Source organism: Gigantopelta aegis, chromosome 10 (genome assembly GCF_016097555.1).
Source record: "Gigantopelta aegis isolate Gae_Host chromosome 10, Gae_host_genome, whole genome shotgun sequence".
NCBI classification, from domain to species: Eukaryota; Metazoa; Mollusca; class Gastropoda; order Neomphalida; family Peltospiridae; genus Gigantopelta; species Gigantopelta aegis.
The window spans coordinates 13,974,784-13,997,318 of record NC_054708.1 but is presented as its reverse complement, the minus strand read 5'-3'; the positions used below and the strand labels follow the sequence as shown (position 1 = coordinate 13,997,318).

The 22,535-nt window shown below is 37.2% G+C and overlaps 1 protein-coding gene across 1 annotated transcript in view; it reads left to right on the top strand.

Annotated features, from left to right (window-relative positions):
• Window positions 1–1,962: 1,962 nt before the first annotated feature.
• Window positions 1,963–22,535, top strand: part of LOC121383487 (vacuolar protein sorting-associated protein 52 homolog) — a 42,092-nt gene continuing 21,519 nt past the window's right edge. Inside the window, exons 1-10 of the mRNA XM_041513560.1 lie at window positions 1,963–2,082; window positions 7,907–7,982; window positions 8,594–8,646; window positions 8,872–8,947; window positions 9,621–9,688; window positions 14,559–14,672; window positions 15,852–15,913; window positions 16,742–16,892; window positions 18,540–18,640; window positions 22,255–22,387. Of these exons, the coding sequence (XP_041369494.1) occupies window positions 2,038–2,082; window positions 7,907–7,982; window positions 8,594–8,646; window positions 8,872–8,947; window positions 9,621–9,688; window positions 14,559–14,672; window positions 15,852–15,913; window positions 16,742–16,892; window positions 18,540–18,640; window positions 22,255–22,387 (879 nt within the window). The 5' untranslated portion in view covers window positions 1,963–2,037. The remainder of the gene's footprint in view (window positions 2,083–7,906; window positions 7,983–8,593; window positions 8,647–8,871; window positions 8,948–9,620; window positions 9,689–14,558; window positions 14,673–15,851; window positions 15,914–16,741; window positions 16,893–18,539; window positions 18,641–22,254; window positions 22,388–22,535) is intronic.

Here is a 22,535-nt window from a genome sequence, read left to right as displayed (position 1 = left end):
TAATAATAATAATTTCTTACTACCCGTTGGTGAGAACACCATGTGTTATTTATGATTCTACACACCGGTTGGTGAGAACATCATTCGTTATTTATAACACATACTTGTTAACAATTTAACACAATTTCAAGACATACGACTAGCTGCTCCTAGGTGATGACCAGGTCACCAATGCCATATATCCAATGAAAAACAACACGATGGAAATAGATTACACTGTGACATATAGTTAACCTGACAATCATATGTCTGTGACCCGTAAGTCAGCTACAAATGCAAAGGGTTTCTTTAGTAGAAAAATGTTAAAATTTGCTTTAAACCTGGTTTTTGAGGATATGTAAGAATTAGAATAATACATTCGTGTCCGTTAGATAGGCCTACCATTTATCTCACAAACTCGTTGTTAAAAAACGTATCAAACTCGCTTTTGCTCGTTAGGTACAAACTCGTTGTGAGATAAATGGTATCTAACGGCGACTCATGTATTATTATCTATTTACACATACTTGTCAACACACGTACGTGTGTTAACAATTTCAAGACATACGACTGGCTGCTCCTAGATTGGTGACCAATACCAGGTCACCAATGCCATACGTCCAATAAAAAAAACAGCGCGATGGAAATCGATTACATATTGTGATGTAGTTAACCTGACAAGCATGTGTCTGGGACGCTACAAGTGCAACGGCTGTAAATAACTTTTAGTCGAAAAAGATGTTAAAATTTGCTTAAAACCTTTTCTCTTTTTTTTGAGGATATGTAAGAAATAGAATACCATAATACATTCGTATCCGTTAGATATCTCACAACTCGTTGTTTAAAAGCGTATCAAACTCGCTTTCGCTCGTTAAATACCTGGGGCCCATTTCACTAAACATTGTAAGTTTACGTCTGCTACTAGCCGCTATACCGGTCGTGCGTTTACACGTGTTTGGCATCGATTTCACGCAGAAAATTACGTCATTACGGAAGCTGGAGTATTTTAAAAGACAAAAGACAAAAGAAAATGAAATATGTGTTCTTCTACCTATATTTGTTGAACTATAATAGTAATAATAATTGTGGTTTAGTCGTAGATTTAGCCTACGTTTACGTGCAAAACTAGGCTTACGATGTTTTGTGAAATTGTGCCCAGGGCTGTAGCTAGGAGTTTTGTTTGGGGTGGGGGTGGGGTGGAGGGGGCGTGGGGTGGGGCAACTGAGTAGTTAATAGTCTAAAACTCCTTCAACGGTTAAGAAGATACGTTTTAAAACAACTCGTTGTGAGATAAATGCATAGTATCTAAGGGCCACTCATGTATTATTCTCTATAATAATAGTGTAACGTGGATTTTATTTTTAAAATTATTTTTTAATTTAATTTTTTATTTTTTTAATTTTAATTTATTTATTATTATTTGTTTATTGATTGATTGGTTGATTGTTTGGTTTGTTTGTTGGTTGGTTGGTTGGTTGGTGTTTGGTTGGTTGGATGATTGATTGGTTAGTTAGTTGGTCGATTGATTGATTGAATTTAAAACCGAAGCATCATTGGGCTCCTTTACTGACGTCACATACTGCATTGCCACTACTAATTATTAATCGTTCGTTCACCAGTAAATGAGTAATTAATTATACGTTTTACTGTTGGAGGAATGATGTGGAATCAAAAGTGCACACATTGTTATTTTTACAATAAATAATAAATTATTATTATTATTATTATTACTATTATTACTATTATAAGCTAGATGTTAATCCGACGTCCGTGTTTTTCAATAGAACAAAGGTACCGAGTTGTGTCCAACAATATGGCATATGCCCTTTATTATGAATTGAATGTGAAAATCGAGACTACCTAAAAATGTCTGTGACAGCAGATGTGAAAAACGGAGAAGTTGTTGAGGTTGTTATCGTAATGTTTTTATTTTTCATACACATGTTAGAGTAGAATTATAGGTTCCTAAGTATGTTCTTGATTCCACGAGAGTATGATTTGATTGGCAATTTCATTGACAAAGATGCAGGAGACACCCGGACATGACTGATAATCATAATGTCAACCAGTTTTCTCCCCCTGGGCCCCTCTCCACAGGCACAGGTACCCCCAAACAGAAACCCCTAATACAAATACTACAGTTACATATATAAAGAATACTCTTTATTATATAACATAAGTAGGAAGGACTTTCCTTTGGCACTGTCCCTAACCCTGACCCTAACTATTTATTATAAGTATTTATAATGTTCTTTATAGTACCCACGCGTACCGAGTTTTCGTGGCATTAACGAAGAATTGGTTACTATTATAAACAAAGGAAACATACAGCTAATATTTTTTCACTAAGTTAAAATTCACTTACCCTACTATACTTTGCTACATAAAATCAATTCATCCCCGATGGAAATTGCCGACACATGATCACCGTCGAGGCCTCTGGAAAACCCGTCTGCATAATGACGTACCTATCAATTCGGGGTATACGTCATTCAGTCAATCTATGGCAGGCCAGTGATGGCAACCAAGTGGGAATTTCCGTAAAGAATCGAAGCACAAAATATGTTAGTCATTGTTATAATATAACTTATATTTAACATGTATCCAAACACACAAACGTCCAACGTAAATGTAACATATTTACAGGTCTGGTTTCTTCACACCTGCTCAAAGATACATGTATGTTTATTCTTCCTGCTTGCATGGCAAGCCATGACACGGGCAGAAAAACACGTCATGTCGTCGTAGACATCGTACATCACAGCAGTATTTTAAATGAACCCAGTGATTACAGTTTTGGAACATGCACTGTCCCCACATAGTAAATACCAGTGAAGTGCATCTTTTTAATTCAACTGGTTGAAAAAGCCCACAAACACAACACTTTTCGTCATCTTCAGTTTCCGATTCCGAGAAGTTGTCACTTGATATCACCGTACCCGTTATCAACTCCCGAGGGCCCTGGCTGCGGTGAATTTGATTTTTTGATTGGTGCTACAGCTTTTGTTTTTCTTGAAGAAACAACTTTGGGTTTTTTAGAGGAAGAGACATATTCATACAGTTGGGATGATACATCTGGCTCTGTAATTGGTTTTCCACCAACAACCTTGTGAACTGAACGCCTGGGTTTAGACTGATTGGGTTTATCGTGGTGTACAACTGGCAGGTGACTTGAAAAGAAATTGTTAACAGTGTTTCTGTCTTGTGGTTGAGAAATATCGGCATTGTTACTCGCAGTTTCTGTAGATTGTTCAGCTCTTCTTTTTTTGGCATACTGAACAGGTTTCAACAGAGATGAATCAATTGCTTTTGGGTTAAATGGATAAATCCCACTCTTCCTGAAAGCACTCTGAAGATTCCTGGGAGTCAGCGAGATGTCGTAAGCTCGACATGCAATAGAGCAGACATTGTAGCGGGTGAGAGTTCCAGAATGAGAACGTTGCCATTTTCGAGATTCATCACTGAAAACTTTAGAAAACAGTCCAAAACAACCCACATCCATCGGCTGAAGGATATGGCTTGTATGAGGTGGTAGAACAAACAGGATGATTCCATTCCGCACTGCAAAGTCAACCAAATAAGGTGAAATATGGGATCTGTGACCATCATACAACAATAATGTCTTCTTATCTCCACCAACTTTTGCGTACTTCGCAAAATGATCTACAAGCCATGTTTGATATATGTCTGAATTGGACCATCCTGACTTACTAACAGTGCCATTCGTACCAATGGTGGCTCCTTCTAATAGTTCTTGGCGCATTCGAGCCCCAGGAAAAATGAAATATGGTGGGATTTGTTGACCCGGTGCATTGCCACACCCTATCATAGTGACTGTGGATGATCTTTCTCGCGATATTTCAATTGGAACCTCTTCTGTGGATCCTACAACATACGGAGGTGCGTGAGTCATACTAATTCCCTTCTCGTCCACGTTATATATGTTTTCAGGAGATGATTTGAGGTCATACTTTTCAAGAATTGTCTCCAGTTCATCAAAGTATTTCGTTATGCTTTCCTCTGAAGTAGCGTAGGCTCGAAGCTCTGACAAGGATTTGGGTCGTCTCAACTTTAATTCTGGCCATCTTCCCATGAACCCATAAAACCACTGTAGAGAAAGAGAGTTGCAATCGTGTGGCCGTTTGTTTAAATGGGGTGGCATAGTCGGTTCCAAGATTTAAAACCTGCGCTCTTGTGTAGCCATAGCCAACAGACGCCATCAACTTCAAATGTTCTGCCAGTTTGTTTTTCTTCTTCCAAGGAAAACATTGGACCAGGTCCGGACCTTGTCGTGTCTGGGGAAATAATCCCGCATATTCTGTCTCTGAGTGTTTGTTCAGGAACGGAATACATCCTGGCAGCCTTATATACAGAAGTTCCCTTTTCAGTGACATCTGCATATGCATTTTTAAGTTGAGTAGGGCTATATGATCGATAGCGCTTTTTATGACGTGACGTGAAATCCTAAAAAACACAAGGAATCAGATATAAGAGATAGCCCTTATGCGATTCCATAGTTTCAAAAATTGGCGAAAGCCACGTCATATATGTCACGTGATTATAATTTACAATAACAAGGTGGAGTAGACGATGCATACATTTTCATGTTACAGGTCTTGTACTAACTTCGGTACTTTATTTTGCTCAATGGTATAAAATGCATTTTGGTAAGAACAATGTATTTTACTTGTTTGACAATGTAGTTTAATAATGCTTACATTAATTGATGCAATCTTGAACATTTTGTTCTCCGGTATCCAGGGACGCTTTCTCTTGAGAAACGTTCGCTAGGTGGCGCAGTACACATGAACTGTCGCGAGATATGACGTTTTTGGGAAATACCCCGAATTGGTGAGTACCACGAAATGGCAAGACGGGACGGTATTATACTGACAGTGCCAGAGGAGAACTACGTGGATCTCGCCCAATGTCGATCTCGCCCATGGCGAGATAGCCGTAAATCCTATTTCCTACTGGGTGAAATCGCCGTACATTTTATAAAGGATTGGCACTGTTTAGAATGTTTATATTATTAAAATTAATTAATGTATAGACTTATTCTTATTCAGTGCATGTTGGTGTGGGGTTTTTTAAAATGTTTTTCATTGATGATTGTGTTAGTTTATGTTTACACCTTGGCGAGATTGGGCGAGATCTCCGACATGTTTTTCTTCTGTGTAGAAGCTGGTTATGATGTAACTAGATTGTATTAATAATGTTTAAAATGTATATATTATTAAAATCAATTAATGTGTGCATGACATTGTTGACTGGATACTTGTTTCAAGCTGAAATTTTTTTTTATTGGAATTAAGTCATAATAATAATTGTAAAATGGTTTTGTTCCACATATATTAAAACAGTTTTCATTTATTATTGCATTTAAAAAATATATTGTTTTGATAAAATTTACATATTGAACGAATTTAAAAAAATAATATATAATTAATGGAATTAAGTCATAATAATAATATTGTAAAATGGTATCTGAGGTTGCACCCATGGAATATTATTTTAATATTGAACACAGACGATTCATATTAAGTCGTGGGTCTAGGGTATGTTGCATATCACAGCGATGCCCTACACCTTGTATGTATATGGAGACGATTTTTGGAAGCGGACATTTTGGTATTAGTGAAAAGTGGTAAAATTCCAAGTTAATAATTCATTATGTTATTATTTAAATTTTTGTGGCATATTTTATATCCTAATCGGTTCCTCAAAATAAAATGACATTTATCTTTTATTTTGACAGATGCAACTCTCGCGCAGCGCGTGAGCACGCTAAATATCATCATTTCCTGTTAGGGCACGAAATGACATGATGCACGAATATTGAGTACACTAAATGAGAATAAGTCTATACATTAATTAATTTTAGTCATATAAACATTTTAAGCATTGTTTATCCTTTCCATTGAAATATAATATGTACGGCGACTTCGCCCAATAGGAAATGGGATTTACGGCTATCTCGCCACGGGTGAGATCGACTTGGCGAGATCGACGTTGGGCGAGATCGACGGGCTCCCCAGAGGAAAGTCCTACCAAAAAACATTCATTTTTTACATTCCCCTCAGTGTTTTTTTTTGGGGGGGGGGGGGGGGGGAGATATATAGGTCAATGGTAGATCATTCACCTCATAAAGGTGCAATGAGTTACAGGATGATCTCTCCCCACCTCACCCCCCCACCGCCCCATGAACTCAGATTTTCTCCAGTTCCAAACAGAACCCACTAGTGTCATGCAGTGATATCTTTACAAAGGCAGTGCTACCAGGGTTTCTACCAGAGGGTAAAACGGGTATGGCACCATAGCCAAATATTTTTGCAGATTAATTACTCTTTTTATTACTGTATGATTTTCTTAACCCTAACTCTAAACTTAACCCATTTTCTTTCTTGGGGAGGCCCCCCATACCACCTGTTGACTGTAGTGGTATTCAATTCCATAGCACCATACCCAAAAATTTCTTTCTGGCAGAAACATTGGCTACCTATAAACGTATTATATAAATGCATTGGATTACCTTTCTTTCCTTTTTATACAAGTGTCAAAATAACCATGTTAGACACCAAATGGCCATTGTTTTAAAAATGTGACCAGGTGTCATTTTTCATTTCTTAAATTCCTTTCCCTCCAGGCTCATTCCACACAAAATCATCCTGGGAAGCAAACAAATATTATTCATCTTATAAATTCCAAAAGTGTAGTTTAAAAAAAATATTTTGTATAGTCTATGTATGTTAAATAACAAAGAAATCATAAACAGTGAGATCATTTTGTGTGTGCTACTATTTGAAAATATGACACCTGCAAATAAAACAAATTAACCCCCCCCCCCAAATTGTTAAGTTTGTTTTTTGCTTAAAATGTTGTTATTTAAATGCATTAGTTTTGGGGAAAAATTGATTACACAAATTGGGGCAAGTTGACCAACCAATTGAACCATTGAAGTGAGTTGACAAAAATTCATTGTACATAATGAGTTGGATTTTGTTCAGTGATAGAGTGCCTGCCTGTGGGAGATAAACCTAATAAATCATTTCTCCATTCTAACCAGTATCCCATGATGACTGCTGACCTCACCGTTTAAGGAGAGCTATCATTGTTCCTCCCCATCACTCCCCTGAGATTAGTTCAAGGAGAATAGTATTTAACTCCTCTTAGAATGTGAATGTGGTAATATCTTAAATAGCTCCCCATAATCTATATTAGGGGAGCAATGAATCACTCCCCTCAATTTGTTTCATTGCTAGGTCTATGACTGGTATATCAAAGTATGTTGTCTGTGCTGTTCTATCTGTTGGAGACTGCATATAAAAAAATACCATACTGCCCTTTTGTAGAAGTAGCCTGTAGGGTCTCCACGGGCACTCGAGTATCCTGGCATGGGCTGAGTCTAGCAAGACTCCAGTCCATGCACAGGACTTGAGTACCCATGCAAAGAAGAGCACTTTCATTTAATTATATTTTTTAATGTAATTTTATCATTGTGCTTGCCACCAGTTACATTATAGGGCTATGAGACTACAATATTATAAATAGCATAATTTGGCAGCTATGTTCAGTGCTGGAATTAAGATGCATAATGATATTTTTCTTTATTCCTTAGTCTCATTATCATCTAGTGGCAGGTACTCTGGTCCGGGTCGAGTTTGACCCTCGAGTACACGAGTCCAATGTTTTACACTCTTGGAGGCCCTAGTAGCCTGGTTACCTGTAGCTAATCAAGATACACAAGTGTCTGCATTACTGGTTTTCTGATACCGGTAGTCAATTTTAAACAGTAAAATTAATTTGGTTAAAATTTTATTATTTTATTGATATATATTAGTTTGCAGTTTTATCTTCAGATTCTGCAACTATAACAAATTATGGTAATTATATTATTTTATGTACGTTTTTTTTATTTTATTTGTAGAATTTTGATGATGTCAACCTCAATCTTGGAGAACTTGATCTAACCTCAGAAGATTTTTTACTTGAAGAAGTTGATGGTATTATTAATTACATATATCCATCCATCCATCCATCCATCCATCCGTCCATCCATCCATCCATCCATCCATCTATCCATCCATCTGTCCATCCATCCATCCATCCTACCATCTGTCCATCAGTTTGTTAATCCATCTATCAATTCATCCATGCATGTATCCGTCCACTCCATTTTTCCATACATGCAATCATCATCTGTTACATCCATCGATCTGTCTATCTATCCATTCTGTTACATTCATCCATCTGTCTATCCATCCATTCCATCCATCCATCCATCAATTCATCCATGCATACATCCAATGCATTCATCTGCCTCATCCGTCCATCCATGCAATTACTGATCTTACCACCCATCCATTGATCCATCTGTCAATCTTTCCATCCATCAGTTCGTCCATCTGTCAGTCCGTCCGTCCATCCATCTGTCCATCCATCCATCATTCATCCATCCATCCATCCATCCATCCATCCATCCATCCATCCATCCATCCATTCATTCATCCATCCATCCATCCATCCATCCAGCATCCCTTATATTTTTAATATTAACATGTTACATTTGTATTAAATTGTATTTATAATTTTAATTTGACTATTAATATTGTAGTTCATATTCAACAAAACTTAGAAGATGAATTTGTGAAAGAAGCGTTGAAAGCTGTGAGTATAATACTTTATTATTAAAATAATAAATTATTAATTTCTATCTGTGTACTGTTACTTTTGTTAATTAAATACTGTCAGTGTTTTATTAATTATTAATTATTCATATTCACTAAATTAATACTGTGGAGAAGGTGTTTGGGCAATGAAATAGGAACATACATGTACCTCTAAAACTAACATCAGTAGCTTTAATATCTAATATGAAAGTGTTTGTTTTAGGGAGTTGACCTGCGCCAGTATTCCAAGCAGATTGAGAAGGAGCTGTTAGAAGTGGAGAATGCTTCCATTCAAGACTGTATCCTTTCAAGCCAACTAGGCAGACATTTCTATAAAGTTTGTTTTGTTTAATGACATCACTAGAGTACATTGATTTATTAATCATCGGCTGTTGGATGTCAAACATTTGATAATTTTGACATATAGTCATAGGGAGGAAACCCGCTATATTTTTCCATTAGTAACAAGGGATCTTTTATATGCACCATCCCTCAGACAGGATAGCACATACCACAACCTTTGATATACCAGTCATGAAATAAACAGTCTGTAAATTCTTTTCAATTCACTGGCATGATTTTGCAAGTAAGGTTTTGATTGGTTGAATGAAAGGTCAACTGGACATGAGCTCCAACGGGGTGCTGTTAGATCCACAGGTAATAGTAATTAACCAGTGGAGCTAATTTCAAGATTTGATCGGATCCGATAATATTTTAACATGCTCATATACCACAAGGGTTTCGAGCATGTCCATCCCAGGGTTCGGCTTCTGGAGGCCAGGGGCTCAAGATTTGAGCTAAAATTTTATATAGATCTAGCTTCATTTATAGTGTTGTTACATTTTTTGAGAGAGTTATGGCCCTTGAATATAGAAAAAAAAAAAAAATTGTTTCACAATACCTCAAGAAACTGAGCTGGTTGTGTGTAGCTTTATTTGGCACTGACATAGTTGCCACCTTAATGTGAAACAGATATTAAAGAGAGTCAGAACATCGCCAGTCTTCATACTCAGATAGCAGCATGCGACAACATTCTGGAGGTAAGAACATGATATTGTAACAGTACTGACATGGAAAAATAATGGCCAAAAAAACTGATCTTATTGTAAAGTCTGATTCAGCATTCATCACTTAATTCAAGTCAGTGGAATGACATTTTATGTGTGGGTATCCAGCCATTTTGCTGTGTGACCATGTTAACATTTTGTTAAAGTCAGGTTAACGTTTGGTTAAACTTTGGTTATAGTTCATATATTGATGTTCTTCTAATTGTTTCTTGTCCTCACAAGGCTGCTAGTCACTTTGTACATTGGTCATTTCACAGCATAGTCATTTCATACCTAATTTGGTCGTTTCGTACCCTGATCATTTCGTAACATTGCAAAATGTGATTTTGTATCTTAGTCATTTCATACCCTGGTCATTTCATACCATTGTAAAACATCATTTCGTACCCTAGTCATTTCATTCCTTGGTAATTTTGTACCATAACTGAAAGTCATATTGTACCATGTATTAACAATATTTTTTTATTTCACCCCGAAATTGTTTTTTAGAAAATAACATTAAATTACATCTATAACATGCAAACACCACCTGCAACTGACTTTATAAATCATTAACTATTTAATTTTGTCCCTAAAAACATCCAGTCATTTCATACCATAGTCATTTCGTACCATACACTGAAACAAATTTGTGGTTAATTTAAGTGATACTTATCAGCAAAAGACTAAAAATTATTGCCACTTTGTATAAACAGTAACAGTTGGCTATTTCTATAGACATTACCTGTCCTCAAACAAGTGCACCTCCCCCCCACGCAAGTGGTCTGGTCCGAACATCCCAACAGCCAATGGGATGGCCTAAATTCTTCTACTGCATACTGCTCTCTAGTTCCGGTCACATGACTGTAACTTTCTTCTTTTTCTCTTCGCTAAAGGGTCTGGACTTCCAGGTATATCGGGCATGTAGCGTAGCGAGTTGCTACGCTGTCTTGGCTCTTGCCTGTATCACGGGGTCGCTGTTTCCGATGTCTTGATTCCTGAATCACTCTATTACTGTTTCATGAAGTATCATTGCAAGAGTAATTTTGACGTCGGCGCAACATTTTATGCTTAGAGGTCGCGGTATCCAGTTTGTTTCTGAATCCATGCATTCAGTACAATAACGCAGATTTGCTGATCCGGTTACCAGTCGCCTTGCAGTCCAGTCCCTGTTGGTGGCTGTGGTTTCCAGATGAAGCCGATCTACACATCAACCTGTTGGAGATGTTGTCAGTTACGTCATCTTTCATTGGCGAGAGATGCTGTCAGGCGCCTCTCTCATGGTAGCCCACAGACAGTACTACCGCGGTGGCTTATATCAACCGTCAGGGCGGAACCCACTCCAGCAGTCTGCTGCAGTTGACTTATCGTCTCTACAAGCTGGTTGACGAGATTCCGTTGCAACTTCGGGCTCGCCATATTCCAGGGGTTTCCAATGTACTAGTCGACACACTGTCTCGGCCGTCGTCTCCACAGCCGACGGAATGGATGCTCCATCCCGAAGCGTTTCGATGGGTGTGCGACAGACTTTGGACACCAAACATCGATCTCTTCGCCACACGATTCAACCATCAGCTGAGGGTTTACGTGTCTCCGGTGCTGGATCCCGAAGCTCTGGATCTCGACGCCTTGGCCATCAGCTGGGAACAGATGGACGCGTACGCTTTTCCTCCACGAATCCTCCTTCCAAGGGTGCTTCAGAGGTTTCAGCTGTACCATTGTCGCCTGTTACTCATTGCTCCAATGTGGCCATCCAGGATGTGGTATCCAGATCTAATATGTCTTGCCGATCCACATCCTTTACCGCTGCCAGACTGGGATCATCTGTTGCTGCATCCCACGTCAAGACTATACCATCCACGTCCGCAGTTGTTCCAACTGCACGCGTGGACTTTTATCGCCAAGAGTTTGAGAAAGAAAGGTTTTTCTTCACAGTCTACGGCGGCCATTTTGAAAGCGCACAGATCATCTACTACTGTGGCTTACAACGTCAGATGGCTTTGCTTTCACCGAGGGTGTGTCCGGCAAAACCTCAAACCTCAGACGATCCAGATACTTCGTCTTGCTGGGTTTTTTGGCTGTATCTGCGGACCACTTTACGATTAAAGGGGTCTACCATCGCTGGGTACGTTTCGGTCATCGCTACTGTTCGTGATGTCGCTACTGGAACGAAGTTATCGGGTATTCCTGAGATCCATAAGATGATCAAAGGGTTTCGCCTTGATGATCAAGTACACCGGTTTCGGCCACCAAGACCTGAATCTGGTGTTACGAGCGTTATCGACCGCACCTTATGAGCCGATCGAATCCTCTTCCCTGCAAGACTTGATGCGGAAGACGGTGTTTTTACTCGGTTTTGCCACGGCTGCCTGTGTCTCAGAACTCCATGCTCTTGATGTAGACTTGGTACGTTTTCACCAAGATCGGCGTGCAGTCAACTTGGGGTTACTCATGAACTTTGTTGCAAAGAATCAGTTACCAGACCAAGCGCCTCGTTCGTATGTTGTGCAGGCCCTCTCCTCTATCGTTGGTCCGGCGGACGTTGAGGACTTGGCGTTGTGCCCTGTCAGAGCCCTGCACCAGTACATCGAGAGGACCAGATCTTTTCGACAACATCGCAAAAGACTTTTCCTTTCCTGTAACCAGAGTCGGTTGAGGGACCTTACCAAGAACACGGTGGCCACCTGGATCCGGTCTTCTATCCTGACCGCCTATCAGAAGGAGGGTTTACCTGCTCCGTCTGCTTCTAATCCGCATGAACTCCGTGCCTTTTGCTGCCACGATGTCCCTGCACTGCAACACACCCATTCAGCACATTATCACTGGTTGGTTCTGGGCTACGGACTCCATCTTCGCCAACTATTATCTGAGGGATGTCTCCACAGAAGACGTTGAGGGGTTCCATCATCTGGGTCCGGTTGTTTTGCTGCACAGACTCTGTTGAATACAAGCCGTCCTCGTCGCCGTTGATGTCTGTCTGATTCTGGGCTGCATACCGAGATGTCCATCGAATAGACAGATGAGGATTGCTTAGACTTTTGTTCTTTTGCACAGTTCACGTACTGGTGCCGGAACTTTTGTCTCGATAACCTTTACCCTGCACTGCATGTGGTTATTGGTTGTCGTTATTGAACTAACAGATCTTTGGTGTACTAGACAGAAAACACTCGGGGGTCTTGTTTTGTTCAATGTTCTGACGGATGCACCTCATTAGGTTGTCGCTTGTTATTGAAAAAACTATAACACTTCAATACGTGAGGGTTACCTAACACCTGCATCCCTGGTGGCTACGTCTTCCCACCCTGTCAGAACCAGCATGAGATGTGGCTTCCGCCTCCTGGTCCATGTGTTCTAGGAGCCGTACCTGCCACTGCTGACGGATGCCACCATTCTGGTTGTTGTTACTAACATCACCTGCATTGGTCTGTGACGGGCATCCCTAGGATGAGGGCTTACCAAGGTTGGCCTTATTCTTCCACTAGTCAGCCTCTTTCCGGTTGGGGAGTTATCACAAGCATCTACGGATCTCGGCACCCACCACCATCTGTTGAATGCTGCACTTGTTTGAGGACAGGTAATGTCTATAGAAATGGAGAAAACTTGAGTGTTTTCTCTTTTATAGATACATTACCTGTCCTCAAACAAGTGCACCTCCCCCCCACGCAAGTGGTCTGGTCCGAACATCCCAACAGCCAATGGGATGGCCTAAATTCTTCTACTGCATACTGCTCTCTAGTTCCGGTCACATGACTGTAACTTCCTTCTTTTTCCCTGAGCGCATCGCACGGAGAACAGGAAGCGGGGAGGCCCGGGCGGGATGAATCTTGAGGACAGGTAATGTATCTATAAAAGAGAAAACACTCAAGTTTTCTCCAATTTGGCAATCGATAGGGTAGTTAATGTTTTTAATGGTTGTTAATGGTTTAATGAGATGCAAATAAGTAATATTTGGCCATTTCAACTGGTAACTGAATTTTGTTTTCATATTTAATATTATTAGCATATTTATTAATTGTGAATATAAAAAGTGCACTTTGGTCAATTGGAGCCAATTTCACAAAACATCGAAGTTGACAGTTAGTAGTAAATACCAAATACAGCTCTTGTCAGGTCAAATGGAAATAACAGTTGACAGGTATTATGGTTATCAATAGCGATATACTGCGCAGTAATGTGTTCTAAATTTCAAACTGTTCAAATAAAGTTTTAAAAATCCCAACAACACTGCTTTTATGCTATGGTCGATTCATTTTCTATATACTGGTATGAAATGACTAGGGTACGAAATGACTTTTCACAATGGTACGAAATAACTAGGGTATGAAATGACTTTGCAATGGTACAAAATGACTAGGGTACGAAATGACCAGGCAACATGGTACGATATTACTAGGGTACGAAGTGACTATGATTCCTTCACAACTGATATGTATTTGATATGGGTGTTCACCAAGTGATGGTGTGACTCCAAAAAAAAGGTCGAACATTTTTGGTTAATGGTTGGATAACATTTCTCTAATTGCCTTTTGGTCTTTCACAACAAGTGATAACAAATAGTGATACCAGATAGCCTTTCAAATGCATACCCTGTCTGTAACATATTTGTTTAATTTAACACATATCTACAGGTTTAGTCAAATTGTATCTAGTATAATTTAACTATAGAATTAGGGATGCTTTTTGAGGGGACGTTGGGTGGAGTTGTTGCTGTTTTCTTTGTATTATACCTTAATTTAAAGCACAAGTATGAATTTTTCACCATTAATAGTGCATTGGTTCATTTATTATTGCATACAGTCATTCATGTTTTTCAGTGTCTTTAAATACATTTCATTTTGTAAATGTCAGTTTTGTTATTTTCTAGAGAATGGAGCAAATGCTGAATGGTTTCCAGGGAGACCTGAGCAGCATCAGTAATGAGATTCAGACATTACAGGACCAGTCTATTGCCATGAACGTCAAGCTGAAGAACCGACAAGTCAGTCAGACTGTTAAATATGACCATTTCTTTCTTCCCACACAAGAATACTTGTTATCTTTACTTTAGCTATTGAAATCAGCTAACAGGCAATAATAAAAACACCTCATTACCCATTTTAAATACATGTATATATTTTGTTCATATCTGTTTGACAGAGAATATTTGAGACCGAGAGACAGAGAGGTAGAGTGAGAGGTGAGAGTGAGAGAGAGAAACAGAGAGAGAGAGAGAGAGAGAGAGAGAGAGAGAGAGAGAGAGAGAGAGAGAGAGAGAGAGAGAGAGAGAGAGAGAGAGAGAGACAGACAGACAGACAGACAGAGCTTTTGAATGATTTAATTGGACTTTATTTAATAATATCAGTGTTTTAGTTAGACGTTTGTGTTTAAGTACTATCATCATTACAATGTTTAAGAGTTCAAAGCCATTTGTTTTTTTAATACAAATAATACAAACTTATTAGTCCCCTACCTGTCCAACTGGATGGGCTATAGATTTTATCTCCATTTTTCTGTCTGTTCTTCTGTCTGTCTGTGTGTCCCACATAGTTTTTCAGATGATCTTTTCACAATGCCTTGAGATATTCAGCTGTAATTTTGTGTATAGCTTTATCATGTACTGTTACAGATTAAGTTTGATTTTCATGGCAGATTTACCCATGTTTGATAGAGTTATGGCCCTTGAACGTAAGCAATTTGTTTTCCTGACCTTTTTTGCAATGCCTCAAGATATTGAGTTGAAATGATGTGTATAGCTTTATCATGTATTGTTACAGATGAAGTTTGATTTTCTTGGCGATTTACCAATTTTTTTCATAGAGTTATGGCCCTTGGATGTAGCAGATATGCAAATTTGTTAGGCCCGGTTGTGGACATGCATTGCTTTAGTAGCACTCTCAGAATGCTTGTTTAATTATATTTTGAAGATGTTGTTCAGTCACATAAGATTATTTCCCCTTGCCTCCAATAGGAATTTATTACATATTTTAAAATATCCAATAACTTACCTTATTACAATATAATATATTGCTATGTATAAGCTAACTTTTAAAGTCTAGAAATATTTTCCTGAGGAGAGTTGGCTTATACAATATATTAAGGTAGGGTACACTAGAACTATTCTTTTTACTATAATATGACTGCTTTATATAGTTTTTTATCCATTTATTTGTCACTTTAGGCTATTCGAGGTGAATTAAGTCAGTTTGTGGATGAAATGGTAATTCCTGAAAGTATGATTACGTAAGTACTCAAAAGGGGTTTTCTTATTTTGGGGTTCTTAAGTTTATTTAGTGAAGTATATATATATTCTCTGTTACGTGAATAAAACATCAACCATGGTCTTCTTACCTGTGAAATAAATTCACAAGTTTTACAATAAAAAAAAGAAAAAAAGTCTGTTACGAAAAAATGCTAGTAAGTTGGTGAATTGTTTCATTCCATTCAAAATAAGTGAAATTCAGAAATCTTCTTGGTTGACTGTGACCTACTTTGATGATATCGGAATCTAGAGTTAACAAAAGCCCATCTATGAGTCCCAACTCATACAAGTATCAAACAATGATTGAATTAAGATTCTCCAGGTATATTTGCCTCTAAATTTGGAGGGGGATGGGTTGTTTTGTTTTATTACTTAAAAATTTGTTCCTTTTACGATTTCAGTTTGTCCTTTGTAAACAGTTAATCTCCACAAAACCTAATATCATGCTTTTTTTGTATACATGCAGGGGACAATATTTGAAAATCTTAGGTAACCGGAAATCAGTTCATGTGAGTTTTACTTGGGTAACTGATTGTTCAGTTTAGTTAGGCCTACCTAATCCTAAAACACTTCAACTACGGTTATGTGCTACATTGGTGATTCAAATGTATTTAAAAACATAAAACTCATTTTCAGTTTCATTACTGATATATGGTACTTTTAATTTTAGAATGTAATTGTTCACCACTTAACCGATTGGCGGTTCTCGTGATTTTAAAGTTGCATAACTGATATGCGAACAGAACAACAGTTCTCATGAAATATTGTGCCCTGTACGTGTCAAGCATAATACGGTGTTCATATTTCAGTCACATTTTGGATAGCCCGGTTACTGATCGTGAATTCCTCGAACAGCTACACGAGCTGAATCACAAGATCAACTTTGTGAAGGAGCAGAGTTTCCGCGACGCCAGGTCCTGTCAAGACGTGAAGGACATTCTTGATAAACTCAAAATGAAGGTTCTTGTAAATTTAATTCAAATTAAATGTTTTAGTTTAATACAAATAACATACAGTGAATCCCTTCCAAACCAGACCTTGGTAAACCAGAATTCTCTCAAAACTGGACACTTTTCGTGGTCCCTTTTTTAATATAAGTACATAACAGAACCTCTCTAAACTGGATACCTCTTAAAACTAGACTTTTTACTTGGGACCATGGATGTCCGGTTTAGAGAGATTTCGGTGTATTTTAAGTTTATTACAAATAACATTTTACGTTCAGCGCCATTCACATTTACAAGCAAAATCTATCATTAACCCTCTCCACAGTCTCATGTAAAAGTTGATAATTGAAAACGGCGTCTTAATATTAATAGTTTATTACAAAATAACATTTTACAGTAAGTTTACTAAAAAGAACATATTTTGAGTTACTACAAATAACTTAAATTTTGAATTTAATATGCATATTTTAAATTCATGTACTGGTATCAAATAAAATAATCTATTTTATAGTGAAAATAAGGTGCTGGTTTCATAAAAAGTTTAGGACCAAATAATGTTATTTTTACTCCTCTCTTGTTTTCAATACAATGCTGGAAAGTTCTATGTCAAATAAAAGGACAATAACTGCTGTTTGTCTAATAATTCACACATGCATAGTTTCCTCCCTTACATTTAACTCCAGAGCTCAAACTTAAGACTGTCTCCCATAGCAATTTTTGTTTTAATTGCCATGGGTGAATGACCCACAGACAGTAATTTTCAAAAGTGATTTTTGCAGCAAATAAATATGACTGAAAGGTTATTTTACTGTGTGTAGACATATTTTAAATGTACAAATGTTATACACTGGCAGATAGTGTACACATTTTGCCATTATTGAGAAGCTTTACCGACGGCAGTTTTATGCCATTAGTGATGCTCCCGACCTATGGCAGTTCATATCTCAACTAAGTTCGAGCCCTGAACTGTTAGATACAGTAACAGTAACAATACAACGTGCTGATTATTATCATATTTCTACTTACATTTATTATATCTCCTTTACCCGGACATCATGTAATTTGCAACCTTGCACTCTTTTTGGTTTTTTTATGTCAAGCCAATGGAAAATTGTTAAGTGTTTAATGGAGACTGGTACTAGGTTATAGTCACTATGCTAAAAATCATTAAATCTGTTAAAATGTGCAATACCAGTATACTTTATGGTACTAAATCTGTTTGCTATTTTATGCTAAAAATTTATTAATATGTGGTTTTTCTCTTATCCAGTAATATTTAATTAACTTTAGCAGATCAAAATAATTTAAATATTTATACATGTATATTTTCAGTATTATTTCATATCCTCGTGTATCATTTGTGCACCAAGTACTACAGAACTGGAAGGGAAGTAACTGTATTGTACCTGGTTGTACATAATCATGAAACTTGTACTCGATTGCTCAGGTGCCTCAAGCAAGCAATGCTTGATTAATCAGAACATTACTAATAACCACCACAACCAATAAGTTACCAAATATATTTAATTTATGGGGCCTATGGATTAGAGCCTACAAAATATTAATTCAGAACTGATCTTGACAACATACTATTAATATATTATAAACATATATTTCTGTAAACTGCAAGTGTGAGATTTTATTTCTTGGTATATTTTAGGCAATTGCAAAGATCAGAGAATTTCTCCTCCAGAAGATCAACTCCTTTCGCAAGCCTATGTCCAACTACCAGATATCACAAAACACAATGCTTAAGTTCAGGTAATACATTGTTTTATCAAATAATAGGTATCTTATCCACTGTAATATTTTTCACATCACATACTTTCAGAATTTGATAACTTTGCTTAAATGTACATTAATACGGTCAAAGCACTATGTTTATTGACATGTAAGCAAACGTACTACAGCAACACTTTAGAATTGAGGTATACATCAACAGGCGTCAGACAAAACATGTCAATAACAAGTTTACATTGAAAGTTGTCAGCATTCTCAAATAAACAAAAACAGGATGCACTAGTTTTTTAATGTACGGATATCTGGCATTGTTATTTTTTATTTCAGTGTCATGTTAAATGCTTGTTGTTGATTTCAGCTTGTAAAATACCTAGGCTAAGAATGCTGACTTCACGTTATTACAACTCTTTCATTTATTAAAAAAAAATTTAAACATTAAAATTTATGGTCTTTTTGTTGCTATTGTTGATTTCAGTGTCATGTTAAACACTTGTTGTTGATTTCAGCTTGTGAAATACTTAGGCTAAGAATGCCAACTTCACGTTATTACAACTATTCCAATTATTTAAAAAATATATATAAAAACAAAAATTACATTAAATTAAAATTTACAGTCTTTTTAAAATCCACCTAACTCATTAGATGTCACTTCACAGTCTTACAAATTTATATCTAACAAATATGATTATTGTAACCTAATTTTATTCAGTGTACGTTTAACTGCAATTTGTATAAATACTGCGTATTCATTTCCCGCGATCGTGATCTGCATGCGTGCTCTTGACCATGGGTGTGAAATTAACAAAGTCAAAGGAAATAAATGAAACTGCAGTTAAGTATTTATTGATGCGAACAAGTATTGTTTTTTTTTTACAAATTTACATCAAGATTTACTTGTGTGTAATCATATTGTTTACTGTCCGCAACGTTGTCACTGGACATGTGGGTCTCAGCGTGACATATATACACACTGAGAGCAGGCCTACGTTCAGCCAACGAATGTTCTTCTAATGTTCTCAAACTATTTGATTGGTTCCCGACGTGTCCATTTGGTCTGGCTGAACTCAGCCCTTGGGATAGCCTACTTGTCTTTCGGCCCTGAAATAGCATCTATATTCAAATTGACATGCATTATCAGTCTGTTTTTATTACTTTGGTTCAAAGACTTTACAAAGTTATAATAATAAGCTACAGATCTTTCAGACTTTGCTTTTATACGACCAGCCTAGGTGGCATCGTGGTTAGGCCATCGGTCTACAGGCTGGTAGGTACTGGGTTCGGATCCCAGTCGAGGCATGGGATTTTTAATCCAGATACCAACTCCAAACCCTGAGTGAGTGCTCCGCAAGGCTCAATAGGTAGGTGTAAACTACTTGCGCCGACCAGTGATCCATAACTGGTTCAACAAAGGCCATGGTTTGTGCTATCCTGCCTGTGGGAAGCGCAAATAAAAGATCCCTTGCTGCCTGTCGTAAAAGAGTAGCCCATGTGGTGACAGCGGGTTTCCTCTATAAGTTGATGATAAGATAAAATATTAATGTGCTCTAGTGGTGTCGTTAAATAAAACAAACTTTTTTTTATTGCTTTAATACATGTTGAATACATGCAGTGAAAATTAATAATAGTGATTATTAAAATAAGCAAACATCATTATGTTGTATTCTGGATGACATTGTTTCTCATTAACCGGTTGCGAGATCGCTATTACTCTAATTGAATATTTGGCATTATTATTATGTTTTAGGTGTCGGATAGATTATGTAACCGTTTGTTCATATTAGAAGATAGAAAACGGCTTAGCCAAAATTTTAGCCACTTGTAAATTTTATTAGCCATTTTTGGTAAAAATTAGCCAATGGCTAATTTGGCTACCGGCAGCGTGAGCTCTGCATTCCCATTCAAAACTACACCGCATTACATATTCATACGTCATTTGAATATCAACTGATGGCTGAATGGAATTATAGTTGCATATACAGTTTACAATAATATGTTGTACTAAGCTTGAGATTATATTATAAAGAGATTATTACCCTTGTGTGTTTTAGTGTCATCAATATCATATATTAGGAATAAAAATTATCTATTATGCTCGACAGAATCTTGCATAATACAGTTTGTATTCCTAATATATGATATTGATGATACCGAAAACACACAAGGGTAATAACCTCTATTTATTTGTATTGTTATAATGTTAATATCACATCATCCCATGATATACATAGAAATCATTACATATGAATGAACCCACTCAGTGAACCCATTTTCTGATTGAGATTTTCCTGTCCTAACCATTGCCTTACGACTGGTAAATCAAAGGCCGTGGTATGTTCCATCCTGCTTGTGGGAAAGCATATAAAAGATCCCTTGCTGATAATGGAAGAATGTACTGGGTTTTCTGTTAACACTGTCAGAAATATAAAATTGTGGACACGGACACCCAATAGCTGATGATTAATACATCAGTGTGCTCTAGTGGTGTCATTAAACAAAACAGGGGCGGGACGTAGCCCAGTGGTACAGCGCTCACTCGATGCACGGTCGGTGTGGGATCGATTACCATTGGTGGGCTATTTCTCGTTCCAGCCAGTGCACCAACGACTGGTATATCAAAGGCCGTGGTATGTACTACCCTGTCTGTGGGATAGTGCATATAAAAGATCCCTTGCTGCTAATCGAAAAGAGTAGCCCATGAAGTGGCGACAGCGGGTTTCCTCTCTTATTATCAGTGTGGTCCTTCACCATATGTTTGACGCCATATAACCATAAATAAAATGTGTTGAGTGCGTCATTAAGTAAAGCATTTTTTTCTTTTTAAACAAAACAAACTTTTAACTACTTTGATTCTCTACCCCCAGTGCTACTGTAATACCATAAGTTACACACCCACTGGCTGCTGATTAAATAATCTGCTGGAGTGTCGTTCTATTGTAAAGTATTCTGTTTTAAATCAAAAGTCCCAGTTACAATAGGTTTGACATCTGATAAACATTCCTTTCTTCCTTCCTTTTTCTTATAATTATGCAAACGGTCTTAGAAGATTTGAGTTTGTGGAACATCTTTAATATGGCTTTGTTTTTTAAAGGTTTATCGACAAAATTTTATTGCTAACAAGAGATTCATATTTAACAACTAATAGCTGCTGACATTTTTTTTAATCAATGCCAATTATACAAACAAATACTAAACTGAGGTTTTTTTTAAATTGTGGAACATATTTAATAATTATATTTATTATCCACATAGTTCAACATAACCGAGTTAATAAAAACCATACAAAGCACACGTGTAATAACAAGTGTAATGATGTGATTTTGAGAAGCGACGTCATAACATGACATTGCTTCTCCAGTCCTAGTTCAGACTGTGCATGTGAAATATGACATAATTTTGTTGTCTCCTTCTAGTTGTGGTTAAAACATTTTGAGACGGCCCTTGTTATTCATAAAAAATAACAATAATATGAATAATAAAGAAATTATTACACTCACATTTGTGTTGTACTGATTTTACGAAAGATTTATATGTTACCCTCGCTCTCACTCGGGCAATACAGAAACCTGACACTCTTTCGTAAAATCAGTATGACACACACGCTCGTATAATAATATTTATTTATACATGTGTTTTAGGTTTTTCAACGAATTCTTAATGGCTAATGAGAGACATGTGGCGAAGGAAGTGAGAGATGAATACATAGACACGATGAGTAAAATCTACTATTCCTACTTCAAGGGCTACTCCAGTAGGCTGATGAAATTGCAGGTAAGGCCAATCTTTTTTAAATTGATTCTTGACATTGAATATTTCTCTATAATTATGATGATTGTCTTACATTTTGATAGTTAATTGTAATGCTAGTTATGATGCAGTCCAGTTCCATTTTGGATCACACATACACAGATCAGAAAAT